The sequence below is a fragment of the Macrotis lagotis genome, chromosome 2, assembly GCF_037893015.1.
Source record: "Macrotis lagotis isolate mMagLag1 chromosome 2, bilby.v1.9.chrom.fasta, whole genome shotgun sequence".
Classification (NCBI taxonomy): domain Eukaryota; kingdom Metazoa; phylum Chordata; class Mammalia; order Peramelemorphia; family Peramelidae; genus Macrotis; species Macrotis lagotis.
Genome location: NC_133659.1, coordinates 147,736,830 through 147,758,072, shown reverse-complemented (window position 1 = coordinate 147,758,072; position 21,243 = coordinate 147,736,830). Strand labels below are relative to the sequence as shown.

The following is a 21,243-nucleotide window of genomic DNA, read 5'->3' as shown; positions in this document are numbered from 1 at the left end:
GTGATGAGTGCCTGAACATAATAGTTTTGAGTGGTTCTGAGTGTGTGTGTGTGTGTGTGTGTGTGTGTGTGTGTGTGTGTGTGTTTAATAGTATATTATCATATCACTAAGACATACCTTTTTAATATTTTAATGTTATCATCTTCCCCGTGGTATTCATTGCTTGAAACATGGCATGTAATTAATTAAACTGAAGGTGTCATTTATCCAACAGACATTGTAAAATAGTGACTAAATTGCATTCATGTGGAGGTGGAAGTAAAAAGCATTGGAAATGAAGTCATAACTCACATTACTTATGTTAAAATAAATGAATAGATAGTAACAATTCTTTGTCCTGTAACAAATTTCCCGATAGGTTCTATGGTGTGCCCAAGGATGGCCAGTTCTAGAAGAATTATATCTTACATCTAATGATATTATAATTTCAGAAAGGTAGGAATGATTTGTTTAAATCCTAAAGTCACCATTTTATGATTTGCATTTTGTGGAAATTTAAAATACTTAATGTTTCTTTCCGTGGTGCTCTTACAATTATGCTTCAGAAATTATTCTTACTATTTTTGCTACCCATAATATTATTATTTTTTTTTTTTAGATTTTTTCAAGGCAACAGTGGCTTGCCCAAGGCCACACGGCTAGGTAATTAAGTGTCTGAGGTCGCATTTGAACCCAGGTACTCCTGACTCCAGGGCCAGTGTTCTATTCACTGTACCACCTAGCCGCCCCCTAACCCATATTATTTTTTAAGAACAGTTAGATGGTGCAATGAATAGAGGGCTGGACCTGGAGTCAGGAAGATTCACATTCCTGAGTTTGCAGTACTCCTTGGACATTTACTAGCTGTGTGACCATTGTCAAGTAACATAACCACATTTGTCTCAGTTCCTCATCTCTAAAATGAGTTGGAGGAGATGCAAAACCAATCCTATGTTTTTGTCACAATAATCCCAAATAAAGTCATGAAGGGTTAGACACAACTGAAAAACAACTGAACAGCAAAAAATAATTTCTTATATATTTTGATTTGTAATCTTATCAAGAGGGGGAAACTAGTCTGAGTTCTTCTAAATTATGGAATAAAGGTTATTTTAAAACAGAAGTGGAAGAAGGGAGGGAGAGAATTTAGAGTTCAAAATTTTTTAAAAATGTTAAAAATTTTTATTTACATATAATTGAGAAAAAAATATTTAATTATCTTGTGAGGAAATTTTTTACAAGGAAAATTTCTGTCATTATTCTGCTTTAATAGATTGTTTAGACTAATTCGTAATAAACAACATCCATCTGCATAAAAGAGTTAATGTTTAAAGTCCTTAAAGACTTCGTTTTCTAGTGGCTGCTAGGTGGCGCAGTGGATAGAGCACTGGCCCTGGAGTCAGGAGTACCTGAGTTCAAATGTGACCTCAGACACTTCATAATTAATTGCCTTGCCAAAACCTAAAAACAAAAAAGAAGAGGAGTTCATTTTCTTATATTAGGTTAAATATGTATACCCCTCTACCAGTATCTCCTTCATTATCCTGTTTGTTTATACTAGTCATTTATTCTTTCCTCTTATGATATAAAGGTAAATTTCAGTTTCGGCCAAACTGTAAAATCTTAATGACCAAAATTATAAATTGAAGAGATTTTATTATGTGATATGAACTTATATATATTGAACTGGAATAAATAAATATTTTCTTAAAATGCCCTTAGTACAATTCATTTCTATTTTTTAATACAGGCCCACTGATGTTCTACAGACTATCAAGTTATTAGACTTTTCTTATAACCAGTCAATTGATGGAGATCAACTTTTCCAAATAGCCTATCTACCCAGGTAATTTTATTTTGTTTAATATTTTTAAAAAGGTTTTTGTCATCCTGAATTTTTTAAATGCCAATGTACATGAACGTTTTGATAGCTCATGATAATTTTATATAAGGAATTTATGCTATAAAGTATGGGAGTTCTTTTTTTTTCAGAGTGGTTTTTTATTAAGATATCTTTACAAAATGGAACACCTCTCTCAAGGTGGGAGAGAGGGATGAGGAATCCCAGAAAGGAAAGTCTTTTATGCAGTCTGAAAGGCTTTGTTTCTGCTCCTTCATGCCAATCATAGATTGGGGTCACAATCTAATTGATACATTGGTCCCCACATATTTCCCCTGCCCTGCTCATTATACTAATGAGCAAGAACAACTTGCTCAAAGCTAATGAGCATGCTCAAAGGAGAAGGTCAAGACCCTAGGTTAATTTAAAATATGTGGAGTAGACCTGGCCTAATCTTAGCTTTTGATCAAATTGCCCTTAAGGGAACAATATAAGCAGAGTCCAGTCTTTGTAATGTAAACTAAAAATCCTCCTTTCACATTCTTGTGGAACCCAAACACCCACATATTCCTCACAATTCCCTCTTTTCTTTTATAATAAGAATTTGGGGTTCCACACCTTATTAGTGATTTCTTTTTTTAAAATCACAATCTTATTATTGACATAACTACTGACTTTTTCTTCTATAAAGATTTTTACTTCCTCATTATCAGAGACATGGGCCCATCCTAGTTTTGTGCCAGAGCACATGTCAACTTTCTGATGTCTTTTACTACTTGCCTATTGTCATCTCTCTTTAGGTAGCAACTTGATAGATTCAATTTACTCCAAACTCCTCCTCTAACCAAAAAATTGTCTAATAAAACTCTATGATAACTCTCTCTCTCTTGTTTTTTTTTTACTTTTACTTCAAACATATACATTTCTTAACCTTTTGCACTCATTACAATAATGACTCAAACATCCTTAACCAAAATGAATTTTTTTTTCAAAATATTCCCAATTATACCATACATTTTCCTTTTCTGAAGTATTACTTGACTCACATTCCTTTCCCTAAACTAGACCTTGAAACTGCAATTATCCTAAGAATTCCCATTTTCCCTTGTTACCTATATATCCTCTCTAACATAAAAATTAAAGAAACTTAATTCCTATCTTAACATGTAGCTGATAGCAGGTGTCAGAGCCACACACCTAAGCTATCTCTGGCTATTAAATCCAGTTGACCTAGAGCTTCTTTTTCTGATTTGCTTAGTTACTGTAAAGATCCAGGACATCAAAGGAAAAATCCTTTCTAGATATAATTATTGAATGTCAGTGTCCAGGCAGATGTCATGTGGGTAATCAAATGTCTTAGTCCAGATTTATTCTTCCAGGTGAGACATCATCCAAATGTCACTTTTGTAGAAATCAAGTCAAAAGGGTACAGCCCCAATCCATACTGAAAAGCCACCCCTTTGACTATACATCCTTGTCACCTGACATCTTCAGCCCATTGGCGTCCTTGGCTCCAAGAATATGACATTGACCCAATAACACTCCCTTTTTGCTGATCATGCTCGTATCTGACATAAAAAGAGAAAATTGATTAAAAGTTGCATGATCTAAAATAGTCGTTAACTTCCAGTGAGTCCAATTTACTAAATTTCAATTTTAGTCTTAATGGGGTCCCATGAATCCCCTATCTAAACTCTGAGTCTCCTTCCTGGGTTCTTGCCTAAACCAGGAATTCTAACTATGGCTGGCCTTACACTCCTCATCTCCTACCTCTTACTGCTTAATGATTTCAGACATTCTTTATCTGAAATCACATCTACTCCATCTCTAAATAAAAATGGTGTATCATATTCCCCTTGACTAGAGACCCCTTCTTCTAGCCTGTTGTATTTTACAACAAATAAACATTTCCTTTGGCTAGGAGATTGCCTATCATCTCCTTAATTATCTTTCTCATATTGCATATGTACTTTTACTTCAAAGCAAGCAACCAGTTTTGGAATATATATATTTCCAAAATATTCCCGATTCACATATATAGCTAGAAACTACTAGATATAAACTTGATTGACTACTAGCCATCGTTAACATACAAATTACTATTTTTGTTTTTGCAAAACAGTGGGGTTAAGTGACTTGCACAAGGTCACACAGCTAGATGATTATGATTTGAACGCAGGTCCCCCTGACTTCAGCATTAGTGCTCTATCCACTGCTCCACCTAGCTGCCTCCTAATACACAAATTATTACTTTCAGAATTCTTTAAACCATTAGAACATCTTAGGTGACTCTAAATTTCCAACGTGTGTTATTAATTCCAATATAAAAAAGAGCAATAAGAATAACACAAATTACTAGATTGTATAAAACAGTCCTTCCATTATTTTATTATTCATGAACCCACAGATCTATCCCAAAAGATCATAATTTTTGATATATCCCTTTATTACTCCTTCAGAGCAATCACGTTTTAATCCCAGGATTTAACATTACAGTATTTAGATAGCTTATATATTCATAAGAGATAACCAAATATTGTAAATAAATCTCTTTGCAGTTAAAATACAGCTGATAAATACAACTTATCATCAATTAGTTCCCTTACATGGGACCACACAACTGCCAAAATAAAAATGTAATTGTTATCATTATTAGGCTTAACATAAAAGTGAATTATAGCTTTTCTCAAAAGAAATCAGTAAATATCCCTGATAACATAATTATGTATTTCTCTTCTTAGTAACACAATACTACTTTCCTTTAACTCAAAGGTGTTAAAATCCCAAACTAATTTAACAATCTAGGTTATTTAATTCCTCTCATTCTGTAAAAATTTTGTCAGTACTAATACTAATACTAATAACCATCTTTTAAAACCCTCAGAATGATTCCCAAAACTCTAGTTCAGAAACTGGAAAAACAGAGTAAGAATCAGGAGCACAGCACATTTAGACTATGTGGCCAGAGCAGAGACATTGATTAAGCATGATTTCCTTTCAATAAATATGTTTCCAGTCCCTGGATTTTATATTTTCTTTCTTTCCCAATCACATATTCCACTTGTGGTGGGTCTTTCCCTTTAAGGCTTAAACTCTTTAAGTCTGCTGGCCCCCCTACCCCCCACCCCACAGGGGGCAGGGCACTCCTCAGCTGAACCCAGTTTAGACTTCAAGCTTTAACAAGACTGTGGATGGGATCAAGACTCCCATGTGTCCAACTGCACACCCTTCCCTCAACCCAGGGAGAAAACATGGGATCTTTCCCCGACAATCATAAGAATAAGAATTCTTCCCTCCTATAATTTCTTAATCTTTCCCTTAAAAGTCCTCTCTTAAACTCTTTCCAACCACAACTTTTTCTCTTTAAGAATCCCCCTCCACTTTTCTCTTTAATTCTACATACCAACACAGCTACCCCTGGCTCAGGTAGGGAGGGGCTGATCTCCACCAGGGAAACACTGCAAACTTACTTACTTCCTTCTCCCCCACCTTCTGAAACTCCTCAGTCTAACTTCTAGCTCCCCCAGTTTAAAGCTCAGACTGAGTCCTCAGACTCAGAAATAACTAACACAGACCCCCCCCCCCCCCCCCGAACATTCAAACTCACTCATACATCAGATTGGATCCAATCAGCTTCCTTCAGGCTACCAACCACATGATTCCCTTGCCCTCCAAGTCTGGAGGCAACTTTACCCCTTTAAGATTTTGGGGGTAATTCCTGGAGAGGGAACCCAAATCCCCCTCCCTCCCTTCAGAGTACCCTATTATCCTCTAGCCTCTCCTTCAGGATTGATCTCCCATCTGGAGGATTTCTCAGCTAACCAGGGCAGTTCTGGATATCACCACCCTGGAGATCACCCCAATCAGGGTTCTTAACTCCAGACATTTTAATCACTCAGCTCCAAACCTGGACCAATATTCCCAGGAATATCTGAGATATTTCCCTGCAGAGAACACCAAGAAAGTAGGCTTAAAATCAAGCCATTTATGTGCATTATTTTCTTGTATTCTTCCAGGAAAATAACAGGAAAGTAGATTTACATTAATACCGTGGGAGAGTCCCCAAATTGTTATATGTGGCTTGTTGAATACTTAGTCCAGAATTATTAAAATGTTTTTTTTTAATTAAGATATCTTGGAGCAGCTAGGTGGCACAGTGAATAGAGCACTGGCCCTAGAGTCAGGAGGACCTGAGTTCAAATTTGGCACCAGACACTTAATAATTACCTAGCTGTATGACCCCATTGCCCTGCAAAAACAAAAAAAAAGATATCTTAACAAAATGGCACATCTCTCTCAAGGTGGGAGAAGGGCTTGGAGTGCTTTAATTGATGATTAATCATAATCCCTTTTTGGAAATTTTTATTTAAACTGATTTATAATAATCTCTTCTGGTAGAATAAATTCATATGTCTTTGTATTTGCAAAAATAGAATTGAGTAAGTTAGTATGTGAGAAATAAACAAAAGTTAATCCAGAGGAAGTTCATTGTAATTTTGGAGACTACTGTTCCTTGATTTAGCCATAGTTTAGATAGCCAAAGCTTTCTCCAAATAGGTTTTTTTTAAATTTCATTGGTGCTTGCTTTAAAAAAAAAATCACTGTCACTTTTAGGGCAAATCTCTCCCAGTTCCCTTCCTTTGCTCCTCTTCCCCTTTATAACAAATAAACAACAATCATATCAACCTATTGAAATATCTGAAATTGTATGCCTAATCCATACCTGTTATCATTTCCTTTTTGCTAATAAGCAGGAGGCATGCCTCTCCATTATGGTCTCAGAAACTTGGAAATGTCCTTATCAGTAGCTTTTTTATTTAGTGCACACTCAATCTGATTATCCTACTGTCTCCCTCCTATTCTTTATATTCCACTAACCTCCATAATATTTCCATTTTTCTTCATGACTTTAACTGTCAACTCAGTTCTTTTCATCCCATCAGCTTGAGTGATTTAAAATATCCATGTTGTTGACCTGACCAACAAACAGGTCTCATACTTTCAGTTTCGCTAAACTTCATTTCCATTACATTTTAGTTCCTCACCAACACAGCCACACTGTGGACCTGATCATTTCTTGGAACCATTCTGTCTTTAAGATCTCAAATTTTTAAATTCTTCTTTTTGAACAATCAAAAACAACCTATCTTCCTATTATCTCCTTCCTTTATTCCTACTAAACCTATACTTTATAACCTCTGTCTAGGTCTGCAGCTTAATCATTTCCTACCCCAATATCAATCATCACTTCCTCAAGTCTCCCATGGTACTCCATTTCCCATTTTCTCAGGTGAGAACTTTGACTCATATTTCAGCAAGAAATTTAATTCATCTTCCCAGATCTCTCTCTTCTCTTCTCTTTTCTTCTCACATCATTCCCCCCACTTCCTCTTTATTCCAGTCTCTGATAAAACTATGGTCTTTGTCTTTGTCAAGGCCAACCCCTCTGTAAATACAGATTTCCCTTAACATCTTCACCATACTCTCTCTTATCTTCAATCTTTCTCTTTCTACTGTTAGCTCCTAAAAATCCCATGTCTCTCTCATACTCAAAAATCCCTCATTTGATTCTACTAACCCTGATAGTTGTCACCCTGTATCTCTCTTTTCCTTCATGGTTAAACTCCTTGGAAAAATTATGTATACTCAGGGCCCTCACTTTTCCTCTTCTCAACCATTTCTCAGCTCACCATAAACTCACTTCTTACTCATCATTCAACTGAAACTGCTCTCTCTAATGTTACCAAGGATCTTTTAAACACTTAGATACAAGGGCCTCCTCTCAGTCCATGTCCTTCTTGATGTCACTTGCAGCCTTTAACCTGAGATCACCTTCTCTTAGTGGATATATTCTCCTTTCTTGGTTTTCTTCCCAACTGGGTGACCTATTCTTTCTTTTTTGCTGGATCTTCATTCTTGCCCTATCCCCTATTTTTGCTTGTCCCCCAAAGTTCTTTTCTCAAACCACTTCTCTTTTCTCTATATTTGATTTACCTTGGTTATCTCCTCAATTTCCATGAGGGGAAATGGGAAAGGAGTAAGGTTTTATTTTGTACTCAATCTCTGTTAGGCCCTATGTTAGATTTTTTTACAAAAATCTCATTTAATCCTTTCACCAACCCTGTGAGGTAGGGGATATTATACTATTATCCCCAATTTTATAGTTGAGGAAACTGAAGCAATAGGGCTTAAGTGACTTGCCCAAGGTCACAGCTAGTCAAAGTCTAAGATTGGGTTTGAATTCAGATCTCCATGACTCCAGGCCTGATACTCTATCTGCTGAGCCACCAGCCACCTCATGGCATAATTGCCCATGGATTCAGTTATCCTCTCTACTTAGATGATTCCCAGATCAACACATCTAGTCCTAGTCTCTCTGCTTCTACACTCCAGACCCACCCACATCTCAAAATGATGTCCCATAAGCTTCTCAAACTCATTGTTCAAAACAAAATGTATTATTTTTCCTCCTTTCTTGTGAGCTTCCTTCTTAGGGTGAAGGTCCATCCCTTCAGTCACGCAGGCTAACAGCCTCAGCATCATCCTCAACTTCTTGTTTACTCAGCCCTACATAGTTAGTTGCTAGGTTTTGTCATTTTTACCTAAATTTCTCTTATACCTTTCCCCTTCTCTTCATTCATAGAATTACCAGCCTAGTTCAAATCTTCATCACACCAAAACTATTGCAATGGCCTTTTAACTGGTCTCCCCACCTTGTTTCTGTCCCCTGCAATCTGTCTTCCATTCAGCTGCCAAAGTAATTTTCATGAAGCATCAGGAACCTCTGCCCTCTACTCAGTAAACTCCTATTCCCTTCAAGAATAAAATATGATGTCCTCTTTTTAGCATTCCAGGGTATTTACAAAATGATCCCTTTCTACTTTTCCAGTTTTCTATCTTCTTTATACACTGTAGTATAGTAACATTAGACTAGTTGCTTTCCTTCCCCACAAAACTTCATCTTCTATTTCCATTCATTTACTCTGACTGCTCTTCTTCACCTCTGCCTCTTGATTAATTTAGCTTCTTTCAATACCCGGCTCAAATGCTACATTTTGTAGGAGGCCTTTTTCAATTTTTTCATCTTCACCCCCTTCCCTACCTTGTGCTTTCCCATCTAAAGTTACTTTTCTTCTACTCAGTATGAATTGTACCTTTGGGCAGCTAGGCGGTACAGTGGATAGAGTGCTGGGGAGCACTCATCTTCCTGAGATCAAATCTGTTGTGGTATGACCCTGTGTAGGTCTTAACCCTGTTTGCCTCAGTTTCTTCATCTGTAAAATGAGCTGGAGAAGGAAATGGCAAACCACTCCAGTACCTTTGCCAAGAAAAGCAATAATAAGAAGAAATGTTTTACTGTTTGATGTAACATATAAAAGGTTTCAGGGATTAATAAAAGGGGTCAGTGAGGGCCAGCTAAGTAGTGCAGTGGATAGAGCACTGGCCCTGGAGTCAGGAGTACCTTAGTTCAAATCCAGCCTCAGACACTTAATAATTACTTAGCTGTGTGGCCTTGGGCAAGCCATTTAACCCCATTGCCTAGCAAAAACCTAAAAAAAACAAAGTCAGTGACACTCATGCCAAAGATTCCTCTAAGATTTATATGCCCTTTTATGTGCTTAAATGCCTTTGGAAGAGTGGGCATACATGGACAATCAAGTCTAATTGGTTAACAATAATAAAAAGAATGAATATTATAAGGTGGGCTTATTCTGAGAGTCTGGAAGATATGACTGAAAACTCAGTCTTAGTCAAAGAGACTTAAATCTATATCCATAACACTAACACACCATTTCAGGTATTCTGAACAAAAGGGAGAATCCACTTTTTTCCCAGAGAGGAAAGCACAACAGGTTGTAATCCAGTCATTCCTCTCAAAGTTTTCCCTCTCCTTATCAGCCCTGAACTACAAAGACTGCTTAAAAATCCTTAGAGGCTGATTTCTGAGTGAGGAAGTAGAAAAAGGGGAAAACCTTGGTTCTAATTTAATAATTGGTTATTAATATGTAAGTGAAATAATCATTTCTTTCATTGATGTAATTAGCACCATGTCATCACAATGCACAAACAAAACCATCTGGAAAACCACACTCTGCTTTTTGCTTACTGTGTTATGCTAAGCACTGGTGATGCAAAGAAAGACAAAAACCACAAAATTCCTAATCTCAAGGATCTTACATGGAAAGAGGAATAAATTTATGTAGAATCTAATAATAATAATCTGAATAAGAAAAGAAAGACTGACAACCTGTTGCTTCCATGAAACAGTTTTAAAAACAAATATAAGGGGCGTATTAGGTGGTGTAGTGGGGTTCAAATCCGGTCTCAGACACTTAATAATTACTTAGCCGTGTGGCCTTGGGCAAGCCACTTAACTCCATTTGCCTTGCAAAAACCTAAAAATAAACAAACAAACAAACAAACAAATATACAGGGGCAGTTAGGTGGTGCAGTGAATGAAGCACTGGCCCCTGAGTTAGGATGATCTGAGTTCAAATCCAGCCTCAGACACTTAATAATCAGCTGTGTGACCTTGGGCAAGTTACTTAACCTCATTGCCATTGCCTTGCAAAAAACAAATGACAACAAATATATATATACACAAAATATATAAACAACAAATACACACACACACACACACACACACACACACAATAAAACTGAGGGGATAGAAAAAATATTTACCATAACATCCATTGAATTAAAAAAAGCTAGAGTTGCAATCATGCTGTCTGACAAAGCAAAAACTTTGTGCTTGCTTGGTTGTTGTCCTTCATTCTTGAAGAGGACCAAAATGATATTAAAATCAAGTTACAGTGTGTCTGACTGTGGCTGATCACACCAATACAAGTGAGCTCAAATGCTGTATCATAGGTAAGGCACAACTAGGCCATGTGAACATTTGGGGTGGATTCTCTGAATTTGTGCATCTTTCCTTTATTTTGAGCTTTGCTGCTTCAATTCTTCCGTGTTCATAAGAGTACAGTATCTTGTCTGATGAGGGCATATCATTCTGGGAAATCCTGTTCTAGTGTCTCCCAGGTCATGCAGTCAGTTCAAAGTTCTTCAGAGAAAGGCTTACATGAATTAATGCTGAGTGAAGGGAGCAGAGTCAGGAGAACACTGAACACAGTAATAGCAACATTAAGTGATGATCAACCATGATAGGTTTTAGTTCTTCTCAGCAACAATGCAATGATCAAAGACAATTCTTCTTTTAAATTTATTTATTTTTAAATTTTACAGTTTTTCCCCTAATCTCACTCCCCCCCCACCTCCCATGGAAGGCAGTCTGTTTATCTTTACATTGTTCCTATGCTATACATTGATGTAAGTTAAATGTATTGAGAGAGAAATCATATCCTTAAGGATTTTTTTAAAATTAAAGGTAATAGTCTTTGGTCTCTGTTCAAGCTCCTCAATTCTTTCTCTGGATACAGATGGTATTCTCCATTGCATATGCCCCCAAATTGTCCCTGATTGTTGCACTGATGGAATGAGCAAGTCGATTAAAATTTATCATCAATCCCATGTTGCTGTTAGGGTGTACAGTGTTCTTTTGGTTCTACTCATCTCGCTCAGCATCAGTTCAAGTTTCTCTGAATTCCCATCCTTCCTGGTTTCTAATAGGACAATAGTGTTCCATAATATACATATGCCTCAATTTGTTGAGCCATTCCCCAATTGATGGGCATTCACTCAATTTCCTATTCTTTGCCACCACAAATAGAGTTGCTATAAACATTTTTATACAAGTGATGTTTTTACCCTTTTTCATGATCTCTTGGTAATTGGTAGGGTTTAGGCCCAGTAGTGGTATTGCTGGTTCAAAGGGTATGCACATTTTTATTGCTTATGGCTTTTATTGCTTTTATGGCTTAATTCCAAATTGCTCTCCAGAAAGGCTGGATAAGTTTACAGCTCACCAACAATTAATGTCCCAGATTTCCCACAACCCTTCCAACAATGATCATTCATTGTCTGTCCTTCTGGTCATATTGTCCAGTCTGAGAGGTGTGAGGCAGTACCTCAGAGATGCTATAATTTGCATTTCTCTAATAATGATTTAGAGCAATTTTTCATATGACTATGGATAGCTTTGATTTCTTCATCTGTAAATTGCCTTTGCATATCCTTGGACCATTTGTCAATTGGGGAATGGCTGATCAAAGACAATTCTAAAAGGCTTGTGATGGAAAATGCAATCCATCTCCAGAGAAAGAACTATGGAGTCTGAAAGCAGATCAAAGCATACTATTTTCACTTTTTCTTATTTTTTTTCTTGTGGTTTTTCCCTTTTGTTCTGATTCTTTTTTCACAGCCTGATTAATATGAAAATTAGTTTATCATGAAACAAAAAAATGTTCTTCAAAGAGAACACACCCTTCTTGAGTCCAAGCAATATATCTTATTCTTCATTTTATCTCTCCACCCCTCTACTCCAAATAATCAGCAGATAAATGTCTAACTGGCTAGAGGTTGCATCTTTTCTTTATGTACAGAATTTAGACAACATGGCACTTTTGCAATTTAAAATGATTAAAACCCCTTTTATTGCCTGATTATCTACTTGTGCTATTATTCTATTGTTATGTTTTTAACCAGATTCATATTTCTCAATTTCAGGTTAGAACAGCTAATCCTTTCTGACAATAGAATTTCTACTCTACATTTTCCAGATGCTGGAATAGGTACACTATCACAAAAATTCTTTCATCATATTTTAGTCATTCACCCACTTCTGCATGATTAATTTTATTCTCCTTCTTTAGGGTGTAAAACTTCAATGTTTCCTTCTTTGAAGTGTCTAGTACTAAATAGCAATCAGATATCACAAGTGAGTATGTTTGCTTTATGTGTGCATATAACATACTGGTTGACTTTCTTCCATCCCCAAATGGCTTATGTGAATATATAAAGACACTGTTTCCTTTAATAATTGTAATAAATAGTCCCACAGAATAAAATCATATGCTTCCCTCAAACTTATTTATAATAAAAACTAAGTATAATAAATCAAGTGATCAATAAGCAGTTAATTCCTTAGCATGTACCAGGCACTATACTTAAACCCTAGGGATAAAGGGACTAAAATAAGACAGCCTCTGTCCTTAAGGATAATCTGTTGGGAGAAACAATATATACATAGATTGTTAAACATAAAATACAGATACAGTAAACACAAAGTAATTTCCTGGTGGGTGGGGAGTGATAGTAACTGAAGGACTTTGGGATATAATCAAGGAAGGACTTTTTTTAGGAATTGGCTGTTAAGATGAGTTTTGAATGGAGAATGCACTCCCAGGTATGGAGCCCAACCTAGTAGTCTGTAGTACAGCCTTAAGCCATTTTGGCTGGAACGTGGAATGTGTCCTAGAAAGAGTTAGGTCATAAGAAAAAAGTCAGCTAATTGTTGAACCAATATCTATTTAGATCATTAACATATGTAATATCTATATATAAAAATAGGTGTGACCTTTAAACTTGGAGAGTAATTGATATTTTAGGCATTACAAAGCTGAATCTTCTGAGAATGTAATTGGTACTGTTTGATGTGAATTTACAAATCAGTTTGAAATCTGGATAATTTAATTTTTTCTCTTTAATTCCAGTGGTCATCTATCAATGAATTAGATAAGTTACAAAGTTTACAGTACTTGTCCTGTACACAGAATCCTCTCACTGAAGGGAGTAAAGAACCTCAGACTATTCGACAACTAATTATTGCCAAAATTGGTCAGTTGAAGACACTGAATAAGTGTGAGGTGAGTATTTTATTTCAATTAGGTATAATAGAGATGGTTTTTAATCTATTTAATCTATTTTAAAAAATAGATTAATTAATGTTTTATTAGGTTTTTGGAAGAGCCTGGGAAGATAATGTTTTAAGTAGGATGTAAGCTCCTAAAAGTCAGGAACTGTTTTATTTTTATCTTTGTAACTTTAAGTAATAGAATAGTATTTTATATATTATTGTTTTTCAGTTGTGTCTTAACTGTTCATGATCCCGTAGGCCATAGCAAGCCACTACTGACCTTGGAGTTTTTTTGGCAAAGATACTGGAACAGTTTGCCATTTCCTTCTCCAATGGATTAAGGCAAACTTCTCCAGTTTGTCACACAGATAATAAAGTGTCTTAGACTGTGTTTGAACTTAGGTCTTCCTAACCCCAGGCCCAATGCTTTATTCACTGATCCACTTAGCTGCCTCTGCCTTTTTTATTTCACTAATGAATTGAGTGAAGCTGAATTGGACAAATGAAAAAATTATGTCTAAATTTAGTGACAAAGATGAGGTAAAAATATTTCTCTTCTTTGACAAAATGATGATGACTGTTCTTTGTAGCCATCTTGGGAATATGATTATTATTATATATTAGGATAATAGTCTTAAATTCTCATTTTAAAACTTTTTTAGCTGATGATGGGAGGAATTGTGGGGGAAGACACAAAATAAAAAATAAAAATGAATGACGGAATGAATGAATGAGTGAATAGAGTTAGTTTGATAGGTGGGGGAATGTGGCAGACATAGATTCCATTATTTTACTTTATTTTATTATTTATTTTTCCAATTTTATATATAAAGACTTTTTCAATATTCATTTTTGTAAAGTTTCCTCCTTCCACCCTTTTTTAAATTCCAAAATTTATTTATTTATTTGTTTGTTTTAGGTTTTTGCAAGGCAAATGGTGTTAAGTGGCTTGCCCAAGGCCACACAGCTAAGTAATTATTAAGTGTCTGAGGCCGGATTTGAACCTCAGGTACTCCTGACTCCAGGGCTGGTGCTCTAACCATTGCACCACCTAGCCGCCCCTAAAATTTATTTTTCTAATTATATGTAAAGATATTTTTCTTTTTCCCCCAATTGATATTTTATTTTATTTTTCAATTACATATTATGAAAGTTTTTCCACATTCATCCACATACATATATGTGTATTTATAAATTACAATGGATCCTTCCTTTTTCCCCCTCACCTCAGTGGCAAACAGTCTGGTGAATATTGTACATATACATTTGTGTTTAACATGTTTATTAGATTAGTAATTTTCCGTATGAGGAACTAGGACCAAAGGAAAAGGAAGAAAAGCATGAGATAGGAAAGGAAAACATAAGAGAAATTTTTAAAAAGTGAATGTAATAATGTTCATTCAGATTCTGTAAGAATTTTTTTGTTTTGTTTTTCTTCCTCTGGATGTGGACAGCATTGTCCATAATAGGTCTCCCAGGGCTGTCCTAGCTCTCTGAACTGCTAAGAAGAGATACATCCATCAAAGTTGATCAACTCACAATGTTGTTAATGTACAACGTTCTCTTGGTTTTGCTCCCTTTGCTCAGCATCAGTTCCTGTAATTCATTCCATGCTTCTCTAGAGTTTGACCATTCATGGTTTCTTATAGGACAGTAGTATTCCATAACATTCACATACCATAAATTGTTCAACCATTCTCCAATTGATGGGCATCCCCTCAATTTCCAATTTTTCAACATTCATTTTTGTAGTTTTCTCCCATGGGTATATATGTACTGTCACTGCATTCTATTCTTATAGAATAGAAGGAGTTATGTGTGCTAAATGATACCACTTTTGGGTAGATTTGGAATGATTTCATTGCTTGTACCCATGTAGAAGTCATTAATGACTTTATATCAACTTGAGACCTCCAGTGGAATGTCCAAGAAATTTTTGCTTTTCCTTATGATATTTAATATTTTAAACAGCTAGGTGGCATAGTGGATAGAGGAGCATTCATCTTCCTGAGTTCAAATGTGACCTCAGACACAAACTAGTTGTGTGACCCAGGGCAAGTCACTTAACCCTTTTTGCCTCATCTGTAAAATGATCTGGAGAGAAGGAAAAGGCAAACCACTCCAGTGACTTTGCCTTGAAAACCCTGAATGGGGTTATGAAGAGTCCTATCCAACTGAAAAATGATTGATTGACAACTAAATTTTTATCAGTGATATATATATAAAGGCATAGAAGTCATGCTTAATCAGATCTGTAGATGAGACAAAACTGAATAACAGGTTATAAAATCTTGATCTTGATGGGGTGGGACATTTTTGACTATTTCTAAGAAACCCTTTCAGCCCAGTGCCTAGTATTTCCCCAGAGTGCCTGAGTAGAGGTGGAGGTAGTCAACCCCACCATCTGATAAACCAACAGCTCCCAATAGGATAGACAAACCCATTTAGCTGAAGAAGTAAGCAATCCTGAGGGAAGGAAACCTGAGCCAAGAGTTTCCCCTACCTTTGACAGTTGGTCCTGCATTAAATCTAGCCCCCTGCTAACATTAGCCAGAGAATCAACCTTTATAGAGATTTGATGGTAACTGCCTCTGTAGATGCTAGAGTCCTTGTCTCCTCCTGAAGACCCAGAAAAGACAAAGTGTTACCACCAATTTTTTTGATGTTGTAAAATAGTTCATTATCAGAAATAGTTATGGTTTTAACATTAAAGATGTTTTACATGCTCTACCATTGGGCCCTAAGAATCATGAGGACTTTCCATCTTGACTTGTACCTGACATCTCTTATTTATGTGGTCTTCTCTTAGAATAGGGGCTCTTTGGGAGCAGGAATTGTCTTGCTTTTCTCTTGGGTCAGCGCAAGACTTTGAACATAGTTAATACATAGATGCTTTTTCATTTACTCTTCAAGATAAAACAATCAAAAAACAGTCAAATTTAAAAGTACAAGATAGGAGGCAGCTAAGTGGCACAGTGAATAGAGCACCAGCCCCGGAGTCAGGAGTACCTGAGTTCAAATCCAGCCTCAGACACTTAATAATTTCCTAGCTGTGTGACCTTGGACAAGTCACTTAACCTCATTGCCTTGCAAAGCAAAGAACAAAAAGAAAACAAACAAAAAAAGTACAAGATGAAGACAGATGTCATTTCCTCTGTTAAAAAAAATCTGAAAGTTTAGTAGACTGTTTCAGAGGTGTGATATGGCACTAAAAAAGAGTTATGATATCTTAGGCTGTGTTGGGATAACCTCACTGTCTTCTGTTCTAATGAGACATAGTATTTTAAGGGAACACATTTAGAAAGGACTCTGATAAACTGGAGAGAGAAAGGCAGACAGTGTTGAAGTGCTAAAGATAATGTCAACTGAGGACAGGTTGAAGGAACTGGAGCTGTTTAATCTGGAAGAGACTTAAGGGGTGGAACTTGGGACTGTAGGGTGGGATGTGATAGTTTTGAACTTCTTGAAGAGCTATCAAGTAGAAAAAAGATTTGATTCATACTGCTTAGCCCCAGAGGGCAGAACTCAGAACACTGAGTGGGTGAAAGTGGTAAAAAATAAAATTTTGGCCTGATGTAAGAAAAAATTTCAAAGATAATTAAAGCTGTCTAAAAGAATGAACTACCTTAAGAGATAATGGATTCCCCTTCATTAAAAAGGTCCTTCAGTGAAATCTAAATGCCCACTACTCTAGTATATTGTATAGAGGATACCCTTCTGATTCTGAGATTATAATTTTGTAAGATCTGAAGAGGATTATAAAGGTTGTCTAGTCTCTCCTACTCCAAGTATAATTCTCCTGAACAATAGTCTTGGTGTTTAGTTGTTTTTTGGTCACCTCTGACTATTTGTGACTCCTTTTGGGGTTTTCTTGGCATGATTTGCTGTTTCTCCAGCTTATTTTACAAGGCATATGGAGTTAAATGACTTGCTCAGCTCAGACATACAGCTAGTATATGTCTGAAGCCAAGTTTGAACTCTTCCTGAGCACTGTATCCTCTGTTCCATCAGCAGCCCACAATAGTCTTAACATATGGTCATCTAGTCACATGCTTTAATACTTCAGTTGGAACGAAATTGTTATATTATGTGGCAGTCTAGTCCATTTTCATTCATTTATGGACTGATCTAATTATTAAAAGTCCTGCCTCATATTGATTTTCCTAAAACTTCTGCCTCTTGTTCTAATACTGTCTACTGGTAATATATATAGAATAAATCTAATTGCCTCTTCTGAATGAGAACCCATAAGATATTTAAAGACAACTTTTGTGTTTCTCTAGCCATCTTTGCCCAAGCTATAAATCTTTAGTTTTTTAAAATTATTCTTTCTGTGACATTATTGTGATCATCTTGCTCTGGATCCAATTGAAGCCTTTCATCAATCCTTTTAAAATGTGGCATTCAGCACTGTCTGATGACCATGTAGAGTTTGTTCATCCTTTCTTATGGGGCAGATGACCCCCCCATGTTAGTTTGTTTTCTTAAGTTTTTTTTTTTGTTTGTTTTTTGGGGTTTTTTTTTTTTTAGGTTTTTGCAAGGCAAATGGGGTTAAGTGGCTTGCCCAAGGCCACACAGATAAGTAATTATTAAGTGTCTGAGACTGGATTTGAACCCAGGTAAGTACTCCTGACTCCAAGGCTGGTGCTTTATCCACTACGCCACCTAGCAACCAACCTCTTTCTTAAGTTTTTTAAGTAGCTTCATCACATTCCATATACACTGTCCTTGAATAAAGAGTCAACTAAACTTTAATTTTCTTATTAACTCTTATTAAGCCCTATCCTATAATTGTACAGCTCAATCTCTGAAACCAAATTCAAGATTTAACTTTTTTAGTTTTTTGGGTTTTTTTTGCAAGGCAGCGGGGTTAAGTAGCTTGCCCAAGGCCACACAGGTAATTATTAAGTGTCTGAGGCTGGATTTGAACTCATGTCCTCCTGTCTCCAGGGCTGGTGCTCTATCTCCTGCACCACCTAGCTGCCCCCAAGACTTAACATTTAATTTAGTTAAACTTCATCTTTTGTTTTTTTTGTTATTTTTTAAAATTTTTATTTATTTATTTTGAATTTTATAATTTTTTCCCTAATCTCACTTCCCTTTCCCCACCCCACCCCCACAGAAGGCAGTCTGTTGGTCTTTACATTGTTTCCATGGTATACATTGATCTAAGTTGAATGTGATGAGAAAGAAATCCTATCCATCTTACTTATTTTAACCCATTACACCATAGGTATAAAACACTTGCCCTGGGTCACTTTTGGCCCTCATCAAGCCCAGCATGGCCTGAATCAAATTAGAATGTAATTGGGAAAATTTAGTAAAATAAATAAAAATACAGTACTACCTGGATATTATTAGCTTGTGTTTTTCTAAGTCCTTTTGAGGCCTGCAGGTTTCCTTATGTTCATTTTAGTAGCCCTAACTACTGTTTTATTTCACTTGATTTTTTATCATCTCCTATAGATTCAATTTTCCTTTTTATACTGATGATTCTCATCTATTCATTCAGCCCTTATTTCTCAATGACCTCTAGACTCACATCTCCAAATGCCTATTAGATAACCTGAATTGAATATCCTTTAGACATTTTAAACTTAATATGTCCAAAACAACTCATCATCTTTTCCCACTCTCCCTGTTTCTTACTCCATAGTGCTTTTTGTTTTGTTTTCTGGGTGTGGATGTTATTTTCTATACCAGGTCTCTCAGGGTAGTCTTTGATCACTGAAAACAATTCAAATATCAAGGAGCCACACAGTCAGGGTAATACCTTCAGAGAAGGAACTTGTCTGAATGCAGATCAAGGCATACTTTTTTTCTTGGTGCTTTTTTTTTAAATTGTTTTCTTTACAACTAGAAATATGTTTTGTATAACTGCACATATATAATCTATTAAATTGCTTACCTTCAATGGGCGAGGAAGGATAAAGTGGAAAGAATTGGGAATTCAAAACTTTTTAAAATGAGTGTTAAAAATTGTTTTTATATGTGATTTGGGGGAGAATAAAATGTTAAATATATACATATATAATTATTTAAGCTAAAATAACCAGAATAGATAATTATAAAAAATTAAAGGTTATTTGCATAAACAAAATCATTACAGCTAGTATAAGAAAAGAAACATTTGACAAAAAAAGACCCTTGCATCAAATATTTGTGATAAATGTGTGATATCCAAGAGGAATAAGGGATCAAAATAAATATATAACATCTTGAACCATTTCCCCAGTAGAGGATTAGAGTCACCGATTGTAATAATTTTCAGAAAAAATACAAATAGTCAACAACCATTTGCAAAAATGTTCCAAATTATGAAGGGTAGGAAAAGTTCTATTAAATAACTCTGAATTTGTACCTCATACCCATAAAATTGGCAAAAATGATGAAAAATGGGAAAAGATCAATGGTGGGAACACCAGTTCACCATCCATCACTGCAGAAGTACAATGAACTGGTTACACTGTTACAGAAAAAAATTGGAGTTAAATGAGGAAAATACATCAAACGTGCATACTCTTTAATTCAGTGATCCCACTACTGTGCATATACTCCCAAGAGCTTAGTGGGGGGAAAGAAAGGTCCTATATAAGACAAAATCTTCACAGCACTCTTTGGGGGAACAAACATCTAGAAACAAAATGGGTTCCACTTATTGGTAGTAATTTGTCGTAAATTAATAGAATGGAATAATATTACCTTGTAGGAAGTAAAGAATTCAGAAAAAAATAGGCTTTGAAAACAATACTGAATAAAGAAAGCAGAACCAATAGAAGAGTATTCACGATGACTCTAATGGTATAAATTGTAGCACTGAAAAGGTAGTCAAACTCTGCCAAGCCCTAATGACCAGCTGCAGTGATAATACAATTTACCTCCCTCTTCTCTGTAGAGTGAAGGGTAAAGACCACAAAGATGGGATGACAGCAGACATTAGAAGAGATTGCTCTCAGTTGGTTTTGCTTATGTCTTTTAATGTGTTACAAGAAAGTCTAAAACAGGAGTGTGCAATCTTTTAGCTCTTCTGGGCCCTAACTACAAAAGCCCCTCAGGGGTCTCTTACAGAATTCAGTACCCATTCATGGATACAGTGGAACCCCCAATACCATAAAATGCAAAGGTTTTTAGATTTGGAACCAGAGGACCTGGGTTTGAATCCTGTTTGATTTACTTGCTAACTGTGCGAGTCACTTAACTTCCCCAGGCTTCAGCTTCCTCATGTAACAAAGATCCAAATAACTTTCTAGGGCCCCCTCTAACTCTATGAATCTATGATAAAATGTTTAAAAGGGTGTGAACTAATGTTGAATGACTAGATTGTTAATGTCTCTTATTCTTTTAAAGCTATTTATGCATAATGGCATTGGGGAAGATCTGGGATAATAGGATTAGAATTTGGGAGTAGGCATTTCTCATTTTGACAGACCTTTTTTATTCCTCTTCAATACAGATTTTTCGTGAGGAAAGGTATGGAGCTGAGCTTGACTACCGTAAGACATTTGGAAATGAATGGAAAAATGCTGGTGGACATCAGGATCCAGACAAAAACAAGCCAAATAATGAATTTATTATAGCCCATCCTAGATACCAGTTACTCTGTCTTAGTAAGTACAGCATAAACATCAGTGGCCTTTAAATACCTGTTATGTACCAGTTACTGTGGCAT

General features: G+C 36.0%; 1 protein-coding gene across 2 annotated transcripts in view; it reads left to right on the top strand.

Moving 5' to 3' along the window:
* The window catches only part of TBCE (tubulin folding cofactor E), a 98,838-nt gene that overhangs the window by 62,274 nt on the left and 15,321 nt on the right, over positions 1-21,243 (top strand). For both annotated transcript variants that reach the window (XM_074222977.1, XM_074222976.1), the window contains exons 8-13: positions 359-435; positions 1,730-1,825; positions 12,446-12,510; positions 12,592-12,656; positions 13,432-13,584; positions 21,028-21,181. In XM_074222977.1, coding sequence (XP_074079078.1) covers positions 359-435; positions 1,730-1,825; positions 12,446-12,510; positions 12,592-12,656; positions 13,432-13,584; positions 21,028-21,181 — 610 coding nt within the window. The remainder of the gene's footprint in view (positions 1-358; positions 436-1,729; positions 1,826-12,445; positions 12,511-12,591; positions 12,657-13,431; positions 13,585-21,027; positions 21,182-21,243) is intronic.